The following is a 22404-nucleotide window of genomic DNA, read 5'->3' as shown; positions in this document are numbered from 1 at the left end:
GTCCATCGTGTACGTCCAGGGTAAGTACCTCCAGGGCACTCGGGCTCTCCCGAGCCCAGAGTTCTCGTTGAGAAAAGGGTGTCAATAGCATTCAGAGACCAGTTGATCAAATCCATAATTCTCTTTAGGTTTTAGAGAACAGACTGTGAGAGAGTGTTCCAGGGAAAAGTAATACAAAAAACACAAGACAAGACAAGGACACAAGAAGCTAAGCAGGGAAGATAAGGGAAAGGAGGAGAGGAGAAACGTGCGGCCGCCTTTGCCAAGAACCAAACGAAAAGTCACTCCACCATGGAAAAGACCATGGCCTCATTCTGTCTTAGTGCTTTCTCTAATTAAACAACAGACTTGACACTTTACTGTGTCCTCTAAACTGAATTTTCAGTGGTACTATACAGAAATGCTGCTTTAGCAATACCACATGCACACTATTATGTCAGCCAGCTCAGCCTGTGTCTTGTTGCCAAATATCGACAGTAAATTAAATTTTGTAAATAAAAAAGTATAAATCAAACATGAATTCTAAAAAAAATGTTTGAATTCTTTTGTGTTGACTGTCAATTGTATTTTTTTATTACCTATAGAATTTTTAAACAACAGATACTGACCCTAAGTGCAAAGAGTCCAGCTTTCCCCCAAAAATTGATTCCTCGAAAAGTTATGAAACACTGAGCTCCCCTAAATAAGCTGCTTTTATAGATTAAAAGTATCGGGATCAGTATCGGTATAAGCAATACTGGCCCTGTAGTTACTTTGTATCAGATTCATTTTGTTGTTGTTGCGTTAGACTTTTAATTTGTAAACCATTAAAGGAAGTTGCTTCTTGGAGCAGCTGGTTTGACAATAATGCCGCTGCTACAGTTGTGTTTGAGCAAAGGTGATGCCAACATCCGCTGAGGGAGAGCCAGAGCGCAGACAATGAGGGGCTGTTAGAGGAAGGAAAAGCGGTATTTCTCACTTCCACCTTATTTTTTCTATAGCAGGAAAAAACAGCGCAGAGGATCCAGCCAGTGCGCGCTGATTGTAGTGTTCAAAACAAGGCGGGGCTGACGCCGCCGTCTGATTTTGGACAAACCACAAGTAGGTTAGCGCAGACACTAACAGGGGAGAGTGCTGCTGCTACCCCCCGCCGCTGCTTTTGTTGTTTTTTATGACATCTGAAAGTCAAGCATGAATTCAGCCGAACAGACGGTAACGTGGCTCATAACGCTCGGAGTCCTGGAGTCTCCCAAGAAAAGCATCTCGGATCCAGAGGCTTTCCTCCAGGCGTCCCTGCAGGATGGAGCGGTGCTGTGCAGGCTGCTGGAGCGACTCAGACCCGGGACGGTGGACAAAGTAAGTAAATGCAAGGGGAGAAAGAGGTACAACTGACTAATAATAACCCAGTGAAATCGATATAATATGGGGAAGCAAAAGAAAGGAAAACTGTGTTAAAAGTGTTCATGATAAGAGCTTCATGATAAATATTACATGAGACCAATTAAGCTTCATCCTGCGGAATTAAATATCCCTGGATGTGTAGGGTTTAAAAATAACAATCTTAAAAAACAAAAACAAAAAACCCCCCCACCCCAATCACTTTGCAGAATATAAGATTTTTTTCTCTTACATTTTTTTTTAGTTGATTGTGAGGAAAATCTAAAATCAGTTCTTGCTACTTGAAAATACGACAATTTGATACTCACCACTGCAGTACAGGCTTCTTTTTTCCCCTCAAGTGTTATTTTCATTTCACAATTAAAAAAATATTCATGTCTATGGGAATATAAAAGCAGGAGGCAGCTTGTGAAGTTATATGTAAATGTGACCCGACTTCTGCATTAATAATATAATATTTTACTGAAACGCACCTAATACCAGCAGAAATACTTCTAACTGCCAATTATACTTAATGCACGCTACTTATATCATCATTATTCAACTATGACACTACATGTGTTTTGCTTCATAGGAAGTCAGAGCCAGTTCTAGAGTTTAGGAAGCTTACTGCTTTAATGTACAGGCTTATCAGCTCATCACACACACACACACACACACACACACACACACACACACACACACACACACACACACACACACACACACACACACACACACACACAGAGTGGACCATGAACCAGTCAACGTCATATCCTACTTATCCAACCTCCCTGGGAGATCTTAAACCTGTTTCAAAGTAACCTGCGCACAGGGAGGGAGTCGTCCTATCAAAATAAAGGCACGAACCATGTCATTATCTACGGCTTGTTGCTCATTAGAATTATTATTAATATTTTTCTTATTTAGGAGGATAGCTCATAGCTAGTTGTCTTCGGTGAAGACTATGCGCTTATTTTAAGTTAGAATGTTGTTTTTTTTATTTCTGTTAAGCACATTTTGTGATAAGTAGTGTATGATGATAACATTAAAACCCGATGAACTAGCTGAAAAATTACATTATAGTACAAGCTCTGTGTATTTGTTGGCTACTTTCTTATTATTGTTTAACGAAAGCAGGCAGTTAAAGGTATGAAAATAATGCTTTTACTCTGAAAGTTAAACCCGGAAGTTTGACTGATTACCCGAGCTGGCTTGATCCTGGAAAGCAGCAAGTGCATAGGCAGCAAACGGCTGGAATAAGATTGTTTTCAAGCGGACGAAACCTTAGACACCTTCAGGAACTCTTCTGTGTCTATTATGAGTTGACAATTTGGGCTAATTTGGTGTTGTTGTGTTTTTTTCTTCGTGCACAGTTTTTCCAGGAGCCGAGGGGCGACAGCGAGTGTCAGAGGAACATAACCGAGTTTGTTAAAGGCTGCGGGGCTTTCGGTGTGGAGGTGAGTTAATGCACCCGTAATGTGCCCATTAACTGCGGGAAGCCTCGGGTGCAGCGTGTCCTGTGGTTTCACAGAGAGTTTCATTGTTTGAATGGACCCTCTTTTTTTTTTTTACTTAAAAAATGCATTTGTTATAGTAGCTGCTAATGGCACGAGACAGTACTCACGAGCTGAAAGTGTGTCGTTAATGAGTGAATACCTGTGGCTATTTCTCCTCGAGGAAGCATTAAAACACAACGACACAATTGTCTCCACTTCTTTTAATTCAATTCGTTAATTACATATTTATAAACACTGAAAAACACTGGAAGAAGGTGACCTCATAAGAAATAGATCCTAATGGAAGCCCTTTTCAGCTTTATTAATGCTTACTAAAGCTTTGTACATACCTATATGAGCCATTTTGGGGTATTCAGACACTTTTAAGCTTTATTACTGTATAATAATCTGTAAATATGAGGCTTTATATCATCAGGTGTGCGGTTTATGTGATGTTCATGTGGTCCAGGCAAACTTCGGAATGATTTTTCATAAAAATAAACTCGAAAGTTATAGTTTTTACTAGTTAGTCATTGATAAAGTCTTTAGCAAACGCCTACATGCGTGGTGCTTTATATAAAAGTTGCACAGTTTTGCTTTTATTTAGACAAGGTGGGCGTATCCTCATATGATACACTCCTCTACCCATGCTGAAAAGCACCAGCTGTGGTGTTGACTGTGAGGAGCAGAGCCAGTAAAAGTAGGCCAAAATGAGTTGATTTTCAGTCTGTCTCAAAGATGTTTCGAGCCCACAGGCTTGTATGGCTGTTGCTGCCTGTAGACCATTTGTAGTTATGGAAACAAGAAGCAGAGATAAGCGTGGATGCTCTGTTTTCATTTCTGACTTGGCAGCAGTATTCAGACTGCACAACAGATCAATAATTGGGTATGTTTGTTTTCAGGATGACTATAGTCCAGACTAAAGATGCACCAAATGTGAAATTCTGGGCCCATACTAGGGTCTAAAATAAAAAGAGCTGATGCTAGGAGTGATCCATTTTTATGTTTTTTTATTTATTTGTCATTTTTCTTATCACTTGTTTATTCTTTGCTTCCACGTGGGACACAACAGCTAAACACAGGCCATCACCACAGGTTAATATCCTTTATAATGACAGAGAATGACATCAATGTCTGTCGGTTATATTGGTGCGTTGCTGGTCGATACCATTGAGTTGTGGGTGATCCCATTTGGAATAAGAGAAAAACACAGGTAGTTAATGTGTGACTTGATCATTACCATAGTTCTCATTTGGGGCGTGCTTTAAGTCAAAGGGAGTGTGTTGTTGGAGGTGGAGCAGACTTTTCTGCTGATCTGAATGCTGTTTCAACTACTGCCGTTAATATTTGGGAATGAATAAGCAGTTGTTTGGCAAAGAAAGGGTTAAGTATGAAGCTGGATATTGAATTTGTTATAAAATGCTGTGCTAAAAATATCCATACCGCTCTCAGTGTTCAGAATCGCATATTAGGGTGTGTGCTTCTGTCTGTGTTTGCACAACGGCAGGCCCAGGAGCCAGGTTATATCCTGGCTCACAGTGAGTGTGAAGAGAAAGCTAGTAAATAGTGTATGATGTGACACACACACACCCATGTACACACTATTGATCTGGAAAAAGCCATGGGGTCATAATTGAGAAGAGTAGATTACGCAACACAAGAGTCAAGGTTCTAGACGTGTAGCGTGGTTTCGCTCAGGACTTGGAAAACAACTGTGGGCTTTTAGAAGAGGAATGGAAGGAGCATGAAAAGATGAAATGAAGGAGAGTAAAAGAGTGGGCTGATGTAATGCTGCACGCCAGGCAGCCCGAGCCAGTGGGTTTTCCAATCAGCTTGATTAGAGGCATGCCAGCCATGTTGCTGGAAGCCAAGGTCTCCATTACTAGCAGTCTGACTGACATCAGCATTGTAATTCTCTCAGACAGTCCTCGGGACAAGAAGAGGGCGAGCCAGACTGTGTGTGTCCAGCACAAGAGGATTAGAGAGCGGGCAATAAGTGCCGGCTTGAGCGTGGACGAACGCTGAACGTGATTAAGAAGAGCTGCACAGTTAATAAAAAACCCCCCAAAAAACAGTCGTGATCATAGATTGGCGTCTGCTGTTAATTAAACTTGACCAGGGTGGGACAGTGATCCTGTGCATTTTGAGTGCCTTCGCTGCAACAGTAGATCAAGTGCTGCCTATAATCAGGTAAGCTGTTTGACCTATGACAGGTGTTTGTTGTAAGTGAGTTGTGACGGTAGGTGCTCGTCTACAGATGCAGGCGAGAAAATCTACAGGGCAAAGTGTAAGACAAGCATATTGCATGCTTGATTTTTTTTTTTAAGGATTGTCTGAATTTGTAATTGTAGTACATTTTTTCTTTCAGCCTAATATGCTTCAGTGGAGCTAAAGTAATCCTAGCCTAAATCTTAGGACTCTGGTTGGACAGAAGTAAGAACATTTGTCAGTAACTGCCAAATGTAACACGTAGGATGTCTGTGTCAAATGCATTTTCCTTCATTAGTTAAAGTGCTTTTTTTGTGTCAGGTGTCAGATTGATCAGGGGCCTGCATTAAACTGCTAAAATGTGTTCACATGCAGCTGTAGCACTGTTGCTAAGTCTCATTTTGTGTCTTGGGCCAGTGCCAGTAGGAGAGGTGAACGTGTGAATTAACTTTTGGGTCCACGCTGCTCTTGACTACCAGTCAAGCTTGTATGCATAAATCAAACCAGAGCACTTTCCGAAAAAGGCAACATAAAAGGACAGTGTGGTTTTATTTATTAGATCAAAGCGACTCAGTCTGCGCAGAAACAGAGAATGAAGATTACAGATGTTCTTTCTTTTTAAATAGCTCTATTTTCCAAAGCTGACTTTTATGCCTCAGTATCGCCCCACCTTCACGGCTTGGGAATTTAGAAGTCATTCAGTGTGTGTGGTGTACACAAGATTAGGAGCCTCACAAGTATGTTGATTATGGTTTTGTGTGTCTGTGTGTGTAATGTGGAGATTAATGAGGGGGGGGGGGCTCAGACTTTAAGTAATCCTGGTCCAGACTGTAGTTGGAGTAGGGATGTAAGCCCCCCACTAACTACTTGTGTTTCTTAATTTTTTAGGCAGACATACTTCTTCATTATGTACATTTACAATTATTGAAGTGAACCAAATAGGAAGAAGATATTTTCTTGTAGTCTTGTTTTTTGTTGCCCTTTGTTTTTCAAACCCCTTTTATTTGCTTCCACATTTCTATGTGAGATACATGCACAGCTATTTCAGGAAGGCAGTTTGTGTGATTCTTGATGTCATGCTCTATGAATTTATTATGAATGTGTATTTTCCCCACTTTACGTCAAACCTCTCTATGGTTTATTGCTGTTCTAAAATTCCCTTCATATTCTTTATTTGGTTTTCTCTCCTTGAAGCCTTTCGAGGTCAATGACCTGCTGCAGGGACTGAACTTCTCTAAGGTGCTAAACTCCTTGGTTGCCCTCAACAAAGCTACTGAAGGTAAGATCACTGTGTGTGTGTGAGAGCAGTATTTATTCCATCTCTGCAAACATTTGGACTTTTTTGGAGCATCTTCCTGTTTGGCCACCACATGAATTTAAGATGTATTCAGTTGCATCATGCATTTGCAGATTTGAGTGTTTCTGGGGACACCGTATGTGTGGCACACTCCTCAACCTCAAGGATCAAGTCCTTTGACTCTCTGAACACTCAGAGTCGCTCCTTGAAACTGCTGCAGCCTCAGTACCGCAGCCTGGTGAGTAACCACGTCAAAGATAAGAACGGTAATAACAGCAAACAAACAGCAACAGGGTTAGAAATATTATTGTGTTGTGAAAAAGTTTAATCCTCTAAAGTCCCCTGAAGGTGGTGCCTGCCTGAACACGACTAATAAATAACAGCTTTCTGTTTTCACGTTGTTTTCCGCTCCTCTCGTTCACAGGACATGTCAGAGGGCAGTGGGTGTGGCCAGCTGTTGGTCAGGGCACGCTTCCCCTTCCAGCAGACCAATGAGGACGAACTGTCTTTCTCCAAGGGTGACCTCATTATTGTGACCAGGCAGGAGGAGGGGGGCTGGTGGGAAGGCACGCTGAAGGACAAGACTGGGTGGTTCCCCAGTAACTATGTACGGGAGCTGAAAGGAAATGGTGGGTTAAACTATTACTGCTTCAGATGTTGTGCACCACTGAGGAGAAATAACTCCTTATTGCTTTGGTCACAGAGGACAGTTTGATACCTTTCTGCACATGGGCCTCATGTTAAGATGTTTGACTTTACATATTCCCATCTTCAAGCCTGTCAGCAGATTTAGAGCAGCTTGCTTATAAAATATTTTGAACATTTTGCTTCCATCATGCACGATATGAGCCATTAATATTATATGACAGTTTCAAGTTCTAAAATGCAGTAAAATAAACATTGGAATTGAAAAAAAAAACACTGCTAATATCAATTTAAAGTGAGGGTTGTTTCCCCCAAAGCAGCAGCAAAGACACACAACCAGATACACACAAACAGACTTCCTGCATGTCTGTTCTTACTGATTATAACTTCCTGACCTCTTTTAGTTGAATGATTTCTCAAGGACTGGACAAGATATCCTTGGCACGTACTGTAATTGAGATTTATTTCATATGTCATGTTTCTTTTTAGGTTTGTTTGTTTTGTTCAGAAATTCCCCTCATTCCTCGCCGTTCTTTAACATAGTTGCATAGTTAGGTTTCTTCACCCTGGAATTCAACAATAATCAACATATATGAGCTTTTTCTGCCTTTATTTTAATACTAACATGGTGTTTCTTCTTTTGACATCTTAGGTTAAATTTGTTGGTTAGTTTTGTTGCTTTTGGGGGAGGAAAGGCAGGACAGAAGGAAGAAAGCTTTGCAATAACACAAAGAAAGGAAGTTCCAGAACTGCTGTATAAAAAGAAACTTCCTGACTTTAACATCACAGCAGAAAACTTCAACCGTGATAACAGCACTCTGAGGAATGGCAGTAAATCCAAATGTCCAGTGGGAGTTGTTTGATGTGTGAGATAGCAGGCTTATACTTGTGATTGCTGTGCCTGTTTGTAGAGTCAACAGCGATGACATAAAGCATTCTTTTTGAGAGCAATGAACCAAGATCTCGGAAAGTGTCTTTCATAGCTTCCTTAGGTTGCTCTTTAGTTTCTGTAGTCTGTCGGGTGAGTTTAAAAAGTGCATTAAGGCGACCATTATCTGGAACATACTTTTGTGCTGTTGTCGCTCGTCTTGCCTTACTTTGCAGTGTCTACAAATAGTGAAGAGAAGAATACGAGAAGGTTTCTGTTATGGGCCACCCAGGGCTGTAATAACAGTGGCCTGGACAATGAAATGACATGACATTGTCGAGTCAATGAGTTATAGCATTCAATCACTGGTTGACCTACATACTGGATCAGCCACAACATTGTCCTGCAGTTGGAGAATGTTGGAGCTTTCATCCCAAAAAAATTGTTTCTATGTGACATTTTCTGAGGGAGATTTTCTGGGTGCTCTTGTGCAGTGACTGTTGATCTTTTTTTACTAGATCGGTATCAGTGCGCCACAGTGAAAGGAAGATTTATTGCTTTAGTTGCTGTGTGAGCGATCAGAACTGTTACTTTTTGGTTGTTGACCTTTGCCTTTTGATCAAGTTTGTCTTAAATTCTTAGAAAGAAAACTGTAGGGAGTTAAGTTGGTAAAGTAAAACACACAGTGACTTAAGAATGTGTTGTGTTGTTATATGAGCACATCACTTTTATTTTTATTTGACAAAATTTGTATGTAGCTTGTATTTTGTTTTTATCTCTATTTTAAAGCCAGTGACCCTCTTTCTCCATTTTTTTTTCTTTTGTTGATATTTTTAGACAAAACGTTAGACAAGCCAAAGTCTGGGACGCTCAAAAGTCCGCCTAAAGGCTTTGATACCACTATCATCAACAAGACCTATTACAATGTGGTAAGTATCACAATCTTAAGAAATTCTATTTGTGTGTGAGTGTTTGCTCACCTACATTGTGCCAATGGATGGATTTCTTAAGTGTGTGGGCTTTTGTGGACTGTTGCAATCTGTTCTTTTCCACACATCTATTTAATGATTGTGTAGCATGTAATTGTGGAGCTTGCATAGCACCCCTACGTGTGTCATCCTTGTGTGTACGTGCATATGTGTGTGTGTGAGTGTGGCGCAGATGTAATGTAGGTTATTTCTTCCATTCCACTGGTTTCTGGGGCAGCCTTGCCTCAGGGTTGGCTACTGCTGATGCTTGCGTGAGTGTTTGTGAGTGTTTCAATAATGCAACAAGCTGCAAAACCTCACAAGACTATCCATCATTGGGTGGTTTACCTGAGTGTGTCTCACACACACACGCACACACAGACGTGCCTGAAGTCAAAGCTGTTCCTAAAAAAGAAATTCAAAAACACGAAGACATAGATAAAAGTTATTGTGTTTTTTCTCATAAAAGAATCCCCCAAAGCCTTAGAACAGAAGCTTTTAAAGTAGAAGATGCATGCTTTTCATCTGTTTGTGTGCTTTTTCATGATTGGTTGCACACTGGCATCGTCTCCATCTCCTCTTATAGATCATTTTTAAATAAAAAAATATAATATATAAAATAATATATACAAAAATATAATTTACAGTTGCTTAAAATGCTGGTAAACATACTGGCTCCTGGCCTGAGGGGAGACACAGCACTGTCTTATCTGTCACCGTGCAATTCATTAACCTCATTACTGTGAGGTTTCTGATGTCATGGCGAGATTAGCCAGTTAGCCTGCGGAGTCAGACCCTTGGAAAGCTAATCGAGCCAGGACAACACTACAGTTCCCGAAGGCTCCAGTGACTTTCCCTGTTAGTTTGTGACAAATGCGCTTCCCACTGAAAAGCTGTTTCCTTATAAACTCATATAACGCTGTACAATTATCCAAAACCTGAAGATAGACGTTTACAGTGATAGGAAACTCAATGGCCTGGGACTTTTTCACTCTTTCACTCTTTTCTTTTATATTTTAATAGTATCACTTAACATAAGTAATGGAAAATGTTGTGTGTGTGTGTGTGTGTGTGTGTGTGTGTGTGTGTGTGTGTGTGTGTGTGTGTGTGTGTGTGTGTGTGTGTGATGGCTTTTTCAGGTCCTACAGAACATCCTGGAAGCAGAGACTGAATATTCAAGGGAGTTACAGAGTCTCTTGGGTTCATACCTTCGCCCACTTCATCCCACAGACAGGTAGAGTTATTTTTACACCTTTCGTTGTTTTATTCAACAGAGTCAGATTTTAGAGGGGGAGGAAACGCACACAGGCATATCTATTACACTGTCGTAAATCTAAATTGAATATGTATACACATATATCTAATATTTACACACACATATGACAGAATATATTATTTGCTGTCCCTGTACATTCTGGAGCCAGGCATACTGTTATTATATATTTCAGGTAGATCCACATCAGACATGTACTTTAAATTACAGTGCCTTTACCTTGAATACATTTTCCTTAATATACTTTTTCTGTATTATCCTTATAGGGTATAAATGTTTGAAATTACAAGTAAGGTTTTAACAGTACTTGGCTGAATATAATTCATGAAATAGTTGGATCGATCTGACAGGTTATCTGTATATCTGTCTGTATATATACAGTGTGGTGTGTCACACTTGTGTGTTAGATATTTTCTGACACACCATCAGAGTTAATGCTCTGCTCTCTCCTCTCTTCTGCAGACTCAGCAGTGTTGACATCGGTCACATTCAGGCAAACCTGGAAGACATTTCAACCTTTCAGCAAATGCTGGTTCAGTCTTTGGAAGAGCACACCAAGTCAGTATATATTTATTTTCTTAGTCTTTACTGTGCATGTAATATTTTTGAGTTTTGACTGATGACCTGTGATAGACTGGATGGATGCATGGACGGAGTTTGGACTGACTGGTCAGTTTGTTAGTGACAGACATTTCTTTCTTCTCTGAACCTTGCTTGTTTTACTGAATAAAGTTTGACTGCTGTATTTACAGGTTATTAATTTCACTTTTGTGCTGGAATTAAATGTGTGTGTAGCATATGTTTTTCTGAACTTTGACTATCATATAACTTCTCTATAGCCTTTCTAAAACATGCACAATACTCAGATGAACTTCCCATGTTCACATCCTGTTGCACTAAGATTACTCAGACCAGCAGCTGTCCTGAATGGACCTTCATGTTGGCGATTATTGTAACAACAGCGACATCTATTGGTCATATGAAGTCATACAACCGGTTTTTCCAGTTTGGACAAGTACACAATGATGATAATGATTTTTTGGGGGGTAATAAAAATCTTAAACCTGATGAACAACAGCAGCTGAGCCTGTGTTTCATTCGTATAGATGACGATTGGTTGTGTGTCACTAAATGATCTCTTTAACAGAAGACATTATAGTTTTAAAGTTTGGTCTTGAAATGTTGTTTTCCCATCAGTTTTCACTTCTGTTTTATGTTAAGGCTGAAGGCTGGCTAACACCCATAATTACCACAGAGTGAAACTTTTATCTTTATGTGCAGCAAGTATACTAGGATTCTGCTTTTATCCAGACTGGTATTGTCATGTCATTTGTGTGTGTAGACTTCCTGAGAGCCAGCAGAGGATTGGAGGGTTCTTCCTGGGCCTGATCCCCCAGATGAAGAAAATCTATTTGACCTACTGCTCTAATCACCCTTCTGCTGTCAATGTACTGACACAACACAGGTACTGTCTGATCATTTTAATCCACAGAAAAAAACTTTCTATCCCGAAAGAGTAAGCTCATGTGCTGTATTTTGTATATTTTGTCTGTGTGTGTGTATCACAGTGAGGAGCTGAAAGAGTACATGGAGTCAAAAGGAGCACCCCCCCCTGGGATCTTGGCACTGACCACTAGCCTAAGTAAACCCTTCATCAGACTGGATAGATACCCAACCCTGCTGAAAGAACTGGACAGACATATGGAAGTAAGCTTGAATTGCTCCCTGTCTTTCTGCATCTCTGCTAGTATACTCAAGTCCTGCAAACTTTAATTGAATCATTTTATCGAATGATGATAACTGGGGCAGAGAATGTTGACAAGAGGGAAAAAGGTTATTTGTTTTCATGTGCTTAAATCTTGAATCTTGTCTGTCTTTTAGGACCAACACCCTGACAGAGCTGATCTACAGGCTTCTATGACAGCCTTTAAAAACCTCTCTGTAAGACACATGCTTATCAGTCCTTAAACATTAAGCTAGTCAAACGTAATGTGCATGCTAATGTAGCCCAGAAATGAGGGGTACAAAGTGTATCAAACTACTCAACCTGCAGAAAGTAACCCATAAGAGGCGACTAATGGTGTCTTATGTTACATTTTTTGAGTTTGAGTGTAATTTTATGATCTGTTTTTTGTACATTTAACCTCTGTTTCACTGTATCAATCAGAAATGATGTCACGGAGCTTTTGAATGCCTGTTCTGTGTTTCTGTGTCCTCAGGCTCAGTGTAAGGAAATCAGGAAGAAGAAGGAACTGGTGTTGCAGATTTTAACAGAGCCGATCAGAAACTGGGAGGGAGATGATATCCGAACTCTTGGCCCTGTCCTTCACATGTCCCAGGCCGCAGTTCACTCACAGAACTGTCCGGTACTTATCACGACCTGCAAGAGCTTAACAACACACAGAACCTGTTGTTGTCTTTCTGAAATGAAAGGCATACTCACAGGCCAGCTACTGATTAGCCAGAAAAACCTGAGCATACTTGTTAAACTTAGCGTTTACACAAACTGTGCCGTGTGAATGTACCAGAAATTTATATTCACTCCCACAATGAACACCATTCAGTTCACAGTTCAATTCAATTTTATTTATACAGCACTTGGCACTTTTATAGTGCAAGGTAAACCCCTGCAATAATCCAATAAAACATCCTATTTTTCAGGAGTCAAATGAATGCTACCTCCTTCTCTTCCATCACACTCTGCTCATGGTCTCTGCCAGCCTGAGAATGAGTGGATTCATCTATCAGGTATGGCACACTTGATTTGATCGCTGTAATTTCCACAGTAATGTTCCTGTCACTAACATGCATGTATTTCTTTGAGGTGTCAAACATTACTAGCTTATCTGGTGCACTGATGAACACTGTTTCTGGTTGTGTCTGCAGGGGCGGATACCATTATCAGGAATGCTTATTTCCAGGATAGAGGATGGAGAAAACTTGAAGAATGCTTTTGAAATATCTGGTCAGCCCCTTTCTTCATTTACTACAAGACATTTCAGCTTAGCTCTTTTATAGAATCTCACTTGATTTCAGCATCTTTACACTCATGGCCTGTTTCAAATATGGGGTTTCACAGACAGTTTGCTCCTGATGATCTCATATTTACATTAGGCAGGAACACTGGGAGTCCGGGCATTTTCGCCAAAACTCTGAGATTCAGGGATTGTTTTTGCATAAATTCATTAATAATAAGAACCCAGAAGATACACTCCTTGCAGGACATGCTGAAAAGCATAAAGTGATTACTGTTGCAGTTTAACCCTCAAGTATAATTTGCTTTTTTGAGGACATATTTAAAAATTTAACATGTATACAAACTATCTTCACAAAATATTTTAGAAAATTCAGAATTTTTTTTATTATGTTTTACCTACACTTCTGCTTTTTTGTGAAACAATATTATTCCAAAGACTATGGAAATTAAACTACTGAGAGATCTATCCAGAACAACTATCAGGACACCCATGAATGAGTCAGCCAAGTCTGGTATTGTAATTGTTAGAATCCTGCACAGGAGTTGGTTGCAAGTTTGCAGTCCAAGAAAACAAAACCACTTCTACAGAAAAGACAGCTTCAAGCTAGACTGAAATATGCTAAAGACGACCTGGAGAAGTCGTCACACAGTCGTTCACACTGGAACTGCGTCCTTTGGTCAGATGAGACAAAACTAGGGCTCTAGGGCAGAGACGTTGCTTATGTTTGGAGAAAGCAGGAAGAGTTGTACAACCCAAAGGCCAAACAGTGGTGGGAGTATTATGCTGTGAGAATGCTTCAGTGCATCTGCTGCTGAGAATCTCGTCAATATGGAAGGAATCATGAAGAACGACGGATTTGTGAAGATTCTGAAAGAAACCCTCAAGAAAGCAAAACTGAGTCTGGTTCTTCGCTTTGTCATCCAACACGCCTCCCGCCAGAAACCCAAAATGAATGTTACAGACTGGCCTGCACAAAGCCTTGATTTGAACTGATCTGTTTATAGTAAAAAATAGTCAGTTTTGCTTATGGATAAAAAGTAAGGGCTGTCGTACAAAACACAAGTAGCACATTCAGCATAATTTGGAAAATATAAGAATGACTGACTGGGGAGAGGAAGGTCAGGTTTCTTTTGTATTTGTATGATGTGTGTGCTTGTCTGCAATATTAACATCTTCCACTTTGTGTGGGTCATTGTGCAGGCAGCCAGGGTGAGCGCATCCAGGTAGCATGTAACAGTCAGCACGATCTGCAGGAATGGCTGGACCTTCTCACTAAACACACCCACGCTCCGGCTGCATCCACACACAAGACTCTGTCTGTCTGTCACACAGTAAGTCGGCACATTTTCTACAAAATAAATGAATTACAGCTCATCCACGTCATTTCCTTCTAATTTCCTCTCCTCTGATTCCTCCTCTTTTTCCACTTCACCCACCTCCTCCCAGCTGCCCTCTCACCCTGTCACTCCCTCTAGAAACTCGGAGTCTCGTGGAGGGAGCAGTGTGAGCACTTACCACACCCTTCCCCATGTCTCCTTGCATGGAATGGGAATCAGCAGCCCTATGTGGGGACCCCTGGAGCCACCGAGTACCCCCAAACCCTGGAGCTTAAGCTGCCTTCGCCCTGCTCCTCCACTCCGGCCCTCTGCTGCTCTCTGCTACAAGGAGGTGCTCGATTTTATAGTTTATTACAGAATAGATATTGCTTTTGGTGTCCTTTTTTTTGCAAACATTTTTCTAAATTCACTTCTGTTGTATTGCGTGATATAATCCAAGACTTGACTGAAAAAGTGAAATCTGAATTTTATTTTTTATCTTTTTTTGAAGGACATGAGTAGGAGTCCTAAGAATGTGAAGAAGCTCCTCCCGAAGAGGAAGCCAGAGAGGAAACCATCAGAAGAGGACTTCACTGTCAGAAAAAGTAAGAACAGAAACTTGAACTTTCAACTATAAAATGTTGCCATGGGGACTTCTATTACTTCATAGCAACATAACTAATAATATTATTAGTAGTGAATCTAAATTTCTTCAGTTGCTTCTATTAGATAATGTTTAAGTACTATAATCTTTAATCTGTCAGAGTCACGCATTTTGCTAAACTTCCAGCTGGACAGCAGTGTAACACTGAATAAAACTGGAATAGTTTTTGAAGTGTCTTAGACTCAAGAAAGTAACTCGTCCATTGTGACAGCCCATTAAGTACATTTCTATCAGATTTTATGAATGGAAGGAGTTCTCTCTAAGAGAGTAAACCAGCATATTCATTTCATTAGCAGAAACCCAGTTTTTAATAAAAACAATGCATAGTCCTCACCTCTGCTGAAATCCAAATTGTGTAGATTTTCTTTGGTGATCACTTTAACTTTGATATGTGGTTGAAGTTGGAGTCAGCCTTTATTGAATCTTTTAGAAAGCTGTACAGTGAAGAAATGTCCACCAGAGGGCGTGTAGGTGCAGTCTCATCAGCTCAGTTCCCTGGTCTGCCCTTGTCTCTCAGGTACAGCAGCTCTAGAGGAGGATGCTCAGATACTCAAAGTCATTGAAGCTTATTGTACCAGTGCCAAGACACGACAGACTCTTAACTCCAGTGAGTACGCACACATCCATCAGCGCAACATATGTAAACGCATCATGCGTAGAACTACATAGTTGCTGTGTCTTATTGGAAACCATTGTTTGTTTTCTGCTTTTGGCTCTAACAGTTTTTTCTCTCTTCTCCTTTTATGTCTTACCTCACTTCCTCTGTTTTCCTCATGCTCCAATTATTGTATTAACTGTTAACATACACATTGTGCTACTGGGTTTTATTAACATCATCCATTTATTTTGTTAATTTTGTCATCACTATGTTTATATTTTTTATCCCATACAACCTGGTTTTCTGGTTTTATAAATTATCGGTTACACTTTCACTTTGGTTTATATTCCTTCCTTCATCCCCCAAACATTCAATTTGGTTTTTCAAATGCCGTCCATTGCTGGTTCTGTAAAGCCTGGCAAGGAACTGACCTCATGCACAACCACGTACTCGCTGACAACAGCCTCACAGTGGCTGGCTTGCCTGGCAACCCTCCGTGTTCTGACCAATCAGAGGACTCGGATTATGACAGTATCTGGACTGCCCATAGTTACAGGACTGCCTCATTTTCCCGTAAGATATCGATGTTGCAAACCCCGACATGATGCTGAACCAGCTGGTTTACATAGTGATCGATATGTACAGTGTTGTGGAAAAGTATTTGCCCACTTCCTGATTTCCAGGTTTTTGCATATTTGTCACACTTACATGTTTCATATCATAAAACACATTTTAGACAAAGATAATCCGAGTAGCTACAAAATGCAGTTTTTAAATGGTAAAATTTTTTTTATTCAAACCCTTCTTGGCCCTGTGTCCAAAACGAATTGCCCCGTAAAAACTGATTGTTTCCCCTCTTGGTAGAAAGGACTACAATCCAGCATTTGTGATAACTGGAAATTGGTCTTTTACATCAGTGTGGAGGAATCTTGGCCCACTCGTCTTTGTAGATTCATGTTAATTCAGCCACACTGGAGGGTTTCAAGCATGTACTGCCTCTTTAAGGTCATGGCAAAGCATCTCAATCGGATTTAAGTTTAGATTTTTTGTGTTTACTTTCATTATCTGTGTCTAATATTACAATTTGTTTGATAATCAGAAATATTTAAATGTGACAAATATGGACAACACTAAGAAATCAGGAAGGGGGCAGATATTTCTTCAAAGCATTTTATATATTAGTGTAGTGATTCAAACCTTCCCCTTGCTGTCCGTATACCTGTGTACTGTGTATCTGTGCTGTATAATATGTACACAGTAGTTATCTCTGTGTATTACCCTGTGTGTATTCTCATTAGCATACAGCAGTCTGCTAATATACCTGATAGTAAAGTATGTTTATTGCTGTTTGAAATGTATACAAACAAAACAAGCAAGTAGACAAGTACAGTAACATAATAACTGGTGATACGTTCATGACAACCATACAGATTGCCTTTCACTGCAGGTTTAACCTCCTAAGACCTGAACTCTTCTATGGCATGCATTTTTAATTTCTCTTTGATATTTGGGCATATTATGACCCAGTGAATGTAAAAACAAGGAATCACCAGATTATCTTTTTTTTTTTATCTGATTTTTGTTTCTAAGAAAAATGAGAGCCACATATGAGGATATTCTTTTTAGATTTCGATAAAACAGAGACAGTATAATGTCCTCGTAAGTGGATATCACTCCCTTGTAGAGCAAAATTTAGTATTTTGGACTCTAGACAACCCAAAATGTGACGTCCACATATGTGTATGCCAAGTCCTAGGAGATTAAGTGCATATAGCCTCAGTCAGGCTCCAGGTAAAATGAAACAGATTTCTCAGTGTGCACTTATGGAACAGACGTCTGTCAGAGGTTTGTGTTTGAAAGTGCCACATTTCATTATCTTATATCTGCCAGCAGTGAAGGTAATATTATATCATTTGCTTGCTTGTAGTTTGTAAGGCATCACCTGTTAAAGCCTCTGATATTGTTCTTTGAACTGTATGTTTACAAGTTGAAATGATAAGAGGTTTGTGCATTTGTCACACAGGTTATATTTTTTATAATAACCTGACTGTTGTCGATGTCGAATCAGGTTCCAGTAGGAAGGACGTCCAGGTGTTGTTCCCAGAAGAGGAGAAGATTATAGTGGAGGAAACAAGGAGCAATGGACAGACTGTAGTAGAGGAGAGGTGAGAGACAAAGATGTTTTTTTTAATGTTTGCTATAATGCTTACATACAGAAAACTGATACTGCCTTTGTCATCCCTGTGGGCATGCAGTTATTATGGCAATAAATAAAAAGAAACGTTTTAAAAATCGAAGGCATAAATATGCTTAATGAAAGTGGAGGATACTAAACAGAATCTCAAAGTATATAAATCCTACATCAACACTCATGCAGAGACTTAAACATGTGAAACTGTGCATATTCAGTCAGTGCTGGTGAAGCTAAATAAATAAGAACTGTTTTCTGTGCCTGCAGGAGTCTGGTGGACACTGTGTACAGCCTCAGAGACGAAGTCCAGGAACTCAAACAGGTCTGTCTCCAGTTCTTTTAGAAACAAAGTTATTGCTGCCAAGATCTTCTTACTGTAACCAGTTTATTGCTCGTGTTTTACATAAAAGGTTCAAAATTAGGTCCAAGAACACAGATGGTCTCCAAGAAGTTGCTGGCAGTGTGTTTGAATGCATGCCTGCATGTTTAATTAAGGACACATGCTGTACTGGCAGATCCTTTATCCTGATACAAATAAAAGAAATTAGGGTTTTGGTTCTACTGACAGAATTACTGCAGATCATTAATACTTTGGAGTATTTTTGTAGTAGCTACAAAGTAGGGATGGAGGCTGTTTCTAAACAGAGATCAGGTCCTGAATGAGTAAAAATATACTTAGTGTGGAGCACAGCGCAGTGTCATGGGTTTTTTACTTTGGTTTCAAGACAAAAGTTCCATATTGGTGTAACGGAGCAGCTGAAAGAAGCCTTTTCTGTGCATCGATGCTATTTATGACCTAGATCACTGTGGTGGCTTTGACCTGACCTTTTCTCTGCCTGTTTCTGCCTTTGCAGGTTCACTTTATTTTTGGCGATGAATTTGATATCTATTGTCTCTCTTTTGATTTATTTTCATCTATTTTTTTCTCCTTATCCTTTCACCCTTCCTCCAGGACAACAAGAGGATGAAGAGGACGCTAGAAGAGGAACAGCGGGCAAGGAAAGAGCTGGAGAGGATTGTGAGGAGAGTTCTGAAGAACATGAACGACCCGACCTGGGACGAAACAAACCTCTGAGATTTGTGTCAGACACTGAAGGATGAGATTAGTTCCTGACTTTTTAATGACTTGGAAATCATTGAACCTGTGTGGACAACAAGCTGCTCATAGTTAATTCCACTGCAGCATGTCTCCATTTCCACTAGCTTTGACCTTCACAGTGACCTGTGTGCCAAACTGTGGACCAATGTAAAACACCTGCCAGCTGTTGGCAAAGCTGTCCCAACTGACCTTAAAGCTGTGAAGCCATACTAGCCTGCAGGCGAGCTGATTAGCCATCTTTGAAACACTGACACGAGAATCAAGACTTTTTTTTTTCCTGTACTTGTGTACTTCTCTCTCATTCCTTTTTAGTGCAACATTTCACAATTGCTAGGAAATTATTTTACTGACTGGCCTTGGGCATGAACACTAGCTCTACATGGGCATATATATTTCACAGATATTTGAGCTGTGTGGACGAAACTCCTCCTTGAAACTTGAATTTTATTCCCACACTCCACATTTTATTTCTCATTTTCTGATTTTAATATAATCACTTTGGTTCACTGATTTCTGAACTTAAAAAAACTACAAACTTTTTAAATGCAATCTAAGTCTACCAGCACTTATAAGAGACCTCACAGGTTTTACGGGATTAAATTGCATTTTTAGTGTCGTGTTAATACAAAAATGATCCATATAAGTGCATAGCCTTACTGATATTTGCTTGGACCTACTGTGTCAGTTTATCCACCTCTGGGTTTAGACAATTGTGCTTAAACTTGTCAAATAATAAACAAGAAATCATAGAAAAGGGTAGTTGCTGAAAATAAATCAACAGTAGTTAATGTCAAAAGGTTTCTCAGGAATTAAGATGACCATCAGGGAGTTCCAGATTCACATCCATTTCAAATTTCACATCCAAAGCAATATCTCAAAAAAATTGATTTGAAATTGTAATGCAGGGTTACTCATTTTTTTTGTAATGATAAAATAAAAGGAAAAAGTGAGATGATAGCATTGAAGTAAAGAAACAGCATTTTGCTCCTGATCAATCTTATGGTTGTGAAATTAATAAAATGTATAAGCTACCTTTAAAAACACATCTTAACTTGTGGCAACACATTATTTATCATATGTACACTGTAAAATAAAAGTAATAAAAATGTCAGGGAACAGTCCAGAGTGTAGGAAATAGTCTAACCCTAAAAACCCCCAATGTAATTCAAAATATCAACAGAAACCATGTAACAATATGAACACTAAGAAAACAATTAGGTTTTTATTTTATTCCACATAAGCGCCGGTACACTAAAACGATGCTCAGAAAAGCTCCCACATTCGTTTTCATGCAGTTCTAACAATTTTTTCAGAGGTAAACGAAACACTCAGAGTGACGGATCTGCACTCCTTCTTTATCAATACCAAAGGCAAAGCAATACAACACTGGAAAATCTTTTTTATGATGTCAGTACGCAACTTATTGTACAATGTTTTTTTTATATATATACATATATATGTTTGATGTTATGTTTTTATTCTGGCTTTGATTTGTAACACTCGTTGTTTTCTACTTGACCTCGTCGATCACGCTAAAGGTGATTTGTACAGAAAAGCTACGCTTTTCTCGTGCCATTGGGAGAAAAAAATCTTTTGTTAAAGCTTTTATCTTTAAAACTTCACTTACAAATGACATATTACTGAAACCAGAACCACATTAATGTAAGCTATGTAATACAGTATGCCATTTTTTGGCGCTAGCTAATGTATTTAACTGAACGTGATTAATGTAAATGCATTGTGTGTTCAGATGTTATAGCAGTGAAGACGATTACAGTAGTTACTGTGACAACAATCACCCCCCCCCCTATTTATTTCACCCATTTCTCTGAGTGAATAAAATATTGAACCAATCGTGGATCTCAGTCTCCATAATAAGTTCTATCATTGATTGTGATTGATTGGTGTTTCTTTGCCTGTTGTGCGCTGATGTTTTTCTGCTGTTCGCATTTTGATGAATGCCTTCCTGTGTAAGGCCAGCACCACATTAATATTTCTTTTGTTGAACAGTTTTATGTTTTTTAGGAGCCCCATGCTGGGCATGTTGTGACATCTTCCTAACACAGTTATACTACAGTAAGGGACAGATGATCAAAAAGGAAAGATGGTTTAAACTAAATTATAAATATAGCATCATTTCATAATAAGGTCTTCAAAAACCTAAAACATAAATGTGAAACTCCATCCATCCATCCATCCATCTTCTTCCGCTTTATCCGGGGGCAGCAGCCTAAGCAGAGAAGCCCAGACCTCCCTCTCCCCAACCAACCCTCTCCAGCTTATCCGGGGGAACACCAAGGCGTTCCCAGGCCAGCCAAGAGATATAATCTCTCCAGCATGTCCTGCGTCTGCCCCGGGGCCTCCTCCCAGAGGGACATGCCCGGAACCCCTCACCCAGGAGGCATCCTTGTCAGATGCCCGAACCACCTCAGCTGGCTACTTTCGATGTAGAGGAGCAGCAGCTCTACTCTGAGCCCCTCACGGATGGCTGAGCTTCTCACCCTATCTCTAAGGGAGAGGTCAGCCACCCTTCGGAGGAAGCTCATTTCCGCCACTTGTATCTGCGATCTTGTTCTTTCGGTCACTACCCACAGCTCGTGGCCATAGGTGAGGGTAGGGATGTAGATCGACCGGTAAATTGAGATCTTCGCTTTTTCACTCAGCTCCCTCTTCACCAGTGTTGGTCAAGTTACTTGAAAAAAGTAATCAGTAACTAATTACTGATTACTTCCCCAAAAAGTAATCCTGTTACTTTACTGATGACTTATTTTCAAAATAATTAATTACTTAGTTACTTAGTTACTTTTTAAAAACACGATTTACAACCTGAATAGGTGATAAAGCTTTCTTTCAGCTTTCTTTCAGCCCAATTCTACTTTTTCTGCATAATCCATCATACAAAATGTAAACAAATGGAAAAGTCTCTTTTTTTAACTTGTTTTATCAGTTTTAATCTTTTAACTTTATGCATCAAGCAAAAATTAAATTATATGCAACATTCTCTGACTTGAATAAATTAGTTTAACATTTAAACCTATTTTCTGCACATTCCAGCACATAAAATAATTTTTTTGTGTGTTTACACTAAGTCTTTCAAATAGATGCAAGTAAAACACAGCAGAAAATAAAGTCAAAGACTCAGCGTTCCTGTTGCTCTATTTTCACCTGTAAAGCAGGACTTGGGTAGGCGGAGGTTTACCCTGGTGCAGGTGTGCCGCGGTCAGTTGAAGAATCCCAGAGTTTCTCTGTGAATTTCCCATTACATCGTAGCGCACTCAGTGCTTACTCGGAAGTTTAGAGGTTTTTTTCGCTGTAAAAAGAAGTTTTCTTCCCACGCACAACGGACACTAATGTTTTTGTCACTTTTTATGGAATCAAACTCAAAGTAAGGTCAGTACTTCCACGCTTTAAAAGCTGCACGCTCATACTCTCTCCCGCACTCAT

The 22404-nt window shown here is 39.7% G+C and overlaps 1 protein-coding gene across 2 annotated transcripts; it reads left to right on the top strand.

Annotated features, from left to right (window-relative positions):
• Window positions 1-818: 818 nt before the first annotated feature.
• On the top strand, window positions 819-20814 carry LOC113015990 (rho guanine nucleotide exchange factor 7-like). 2 transcript variants are annotated; one of them, XM_026158420.2, is made up of 22 exons: window positions 819-1335; window positions 2733-2816; window positions 6258-6342; window positions 6474-6598; window positions 6785-6989; window positions 8711-8802; window positions 9981-10075; window positions 10577-10672; window positions 11457-11579; window positions 11683-11821; window positions 11996-12055; window positions 12334-12480; window positions 12776-12862; window positions 13001-13079; window positions 14293-14423; window positions 14539-14760; window positions 14920-15013; window positions 15590-15679; window positions 16085-16243; window positions 17739-17835; window positions 18129-18183; window positions 18814-20814. In XM_026158420.2, exons 1-22 carry the CDS (start codon window positions 1171-1173, stop codon window positions 18934-18936), a joined length of 2553 nt encoding a protein of 850 aa, XP_026014205.1. In that variant the 5' UTR covers window positions 819-1170; the 3' UTR covers window positions 18937-20814. The 2 variants fall into 2 exon arrangements, with proteins under 2 accessions (XP_026014205.1, XP_026014206.1); XM_026158421.2 differs by lacking the exon at window positions 16085-16243.
• Window positions 20815-22404: the final 1590 nt, after the last annotated feature.

This window comes from Astatotilapia calliptera, chromosome 23, assembly GCF_964374335.1.
Source record: "Astatotilapia calliptera chromosome 23, fAstCal68.1, whole genome shotgun sequence".
Classification (NCBI taxonomy): Eukaryota; Metazoa; Chordata; class Actinopteri; order Cichliformes; family Cichlidae; genus Astatotilapia; species Astatotilapia calliptera.
The sequence above is the reverse complement of the archived record's forward strand: the minus strand, read 5'-3'. Positions and strand labels throughout refer to the sequence as shown.

Bases quoted from the DNA above. Each gene is read 5' to 3' on its own strand.
- LOC113015990 (XM_026158420.2), top strand. From the start codon at position 1,171: ATGAATTCAGCCGAACAGACGGTAACGTGGCTCATAACGCTCGGAGTC. The intron at 10,673-11,456 runs GTCAGTATATAT...TTGTGTGTGTAG, and splicing joins TCTTTGGAAGAGCACACCAA to ACTTCCTGAGAGCCAGCAGA. The intron at 15,680-16,084 runs GTGAGTACGCAC...GGTTCTGTAAAG, and splicing joins ACGACAGACTCTTAACTCCA to CCTGGCAAGGAACTGACCTC.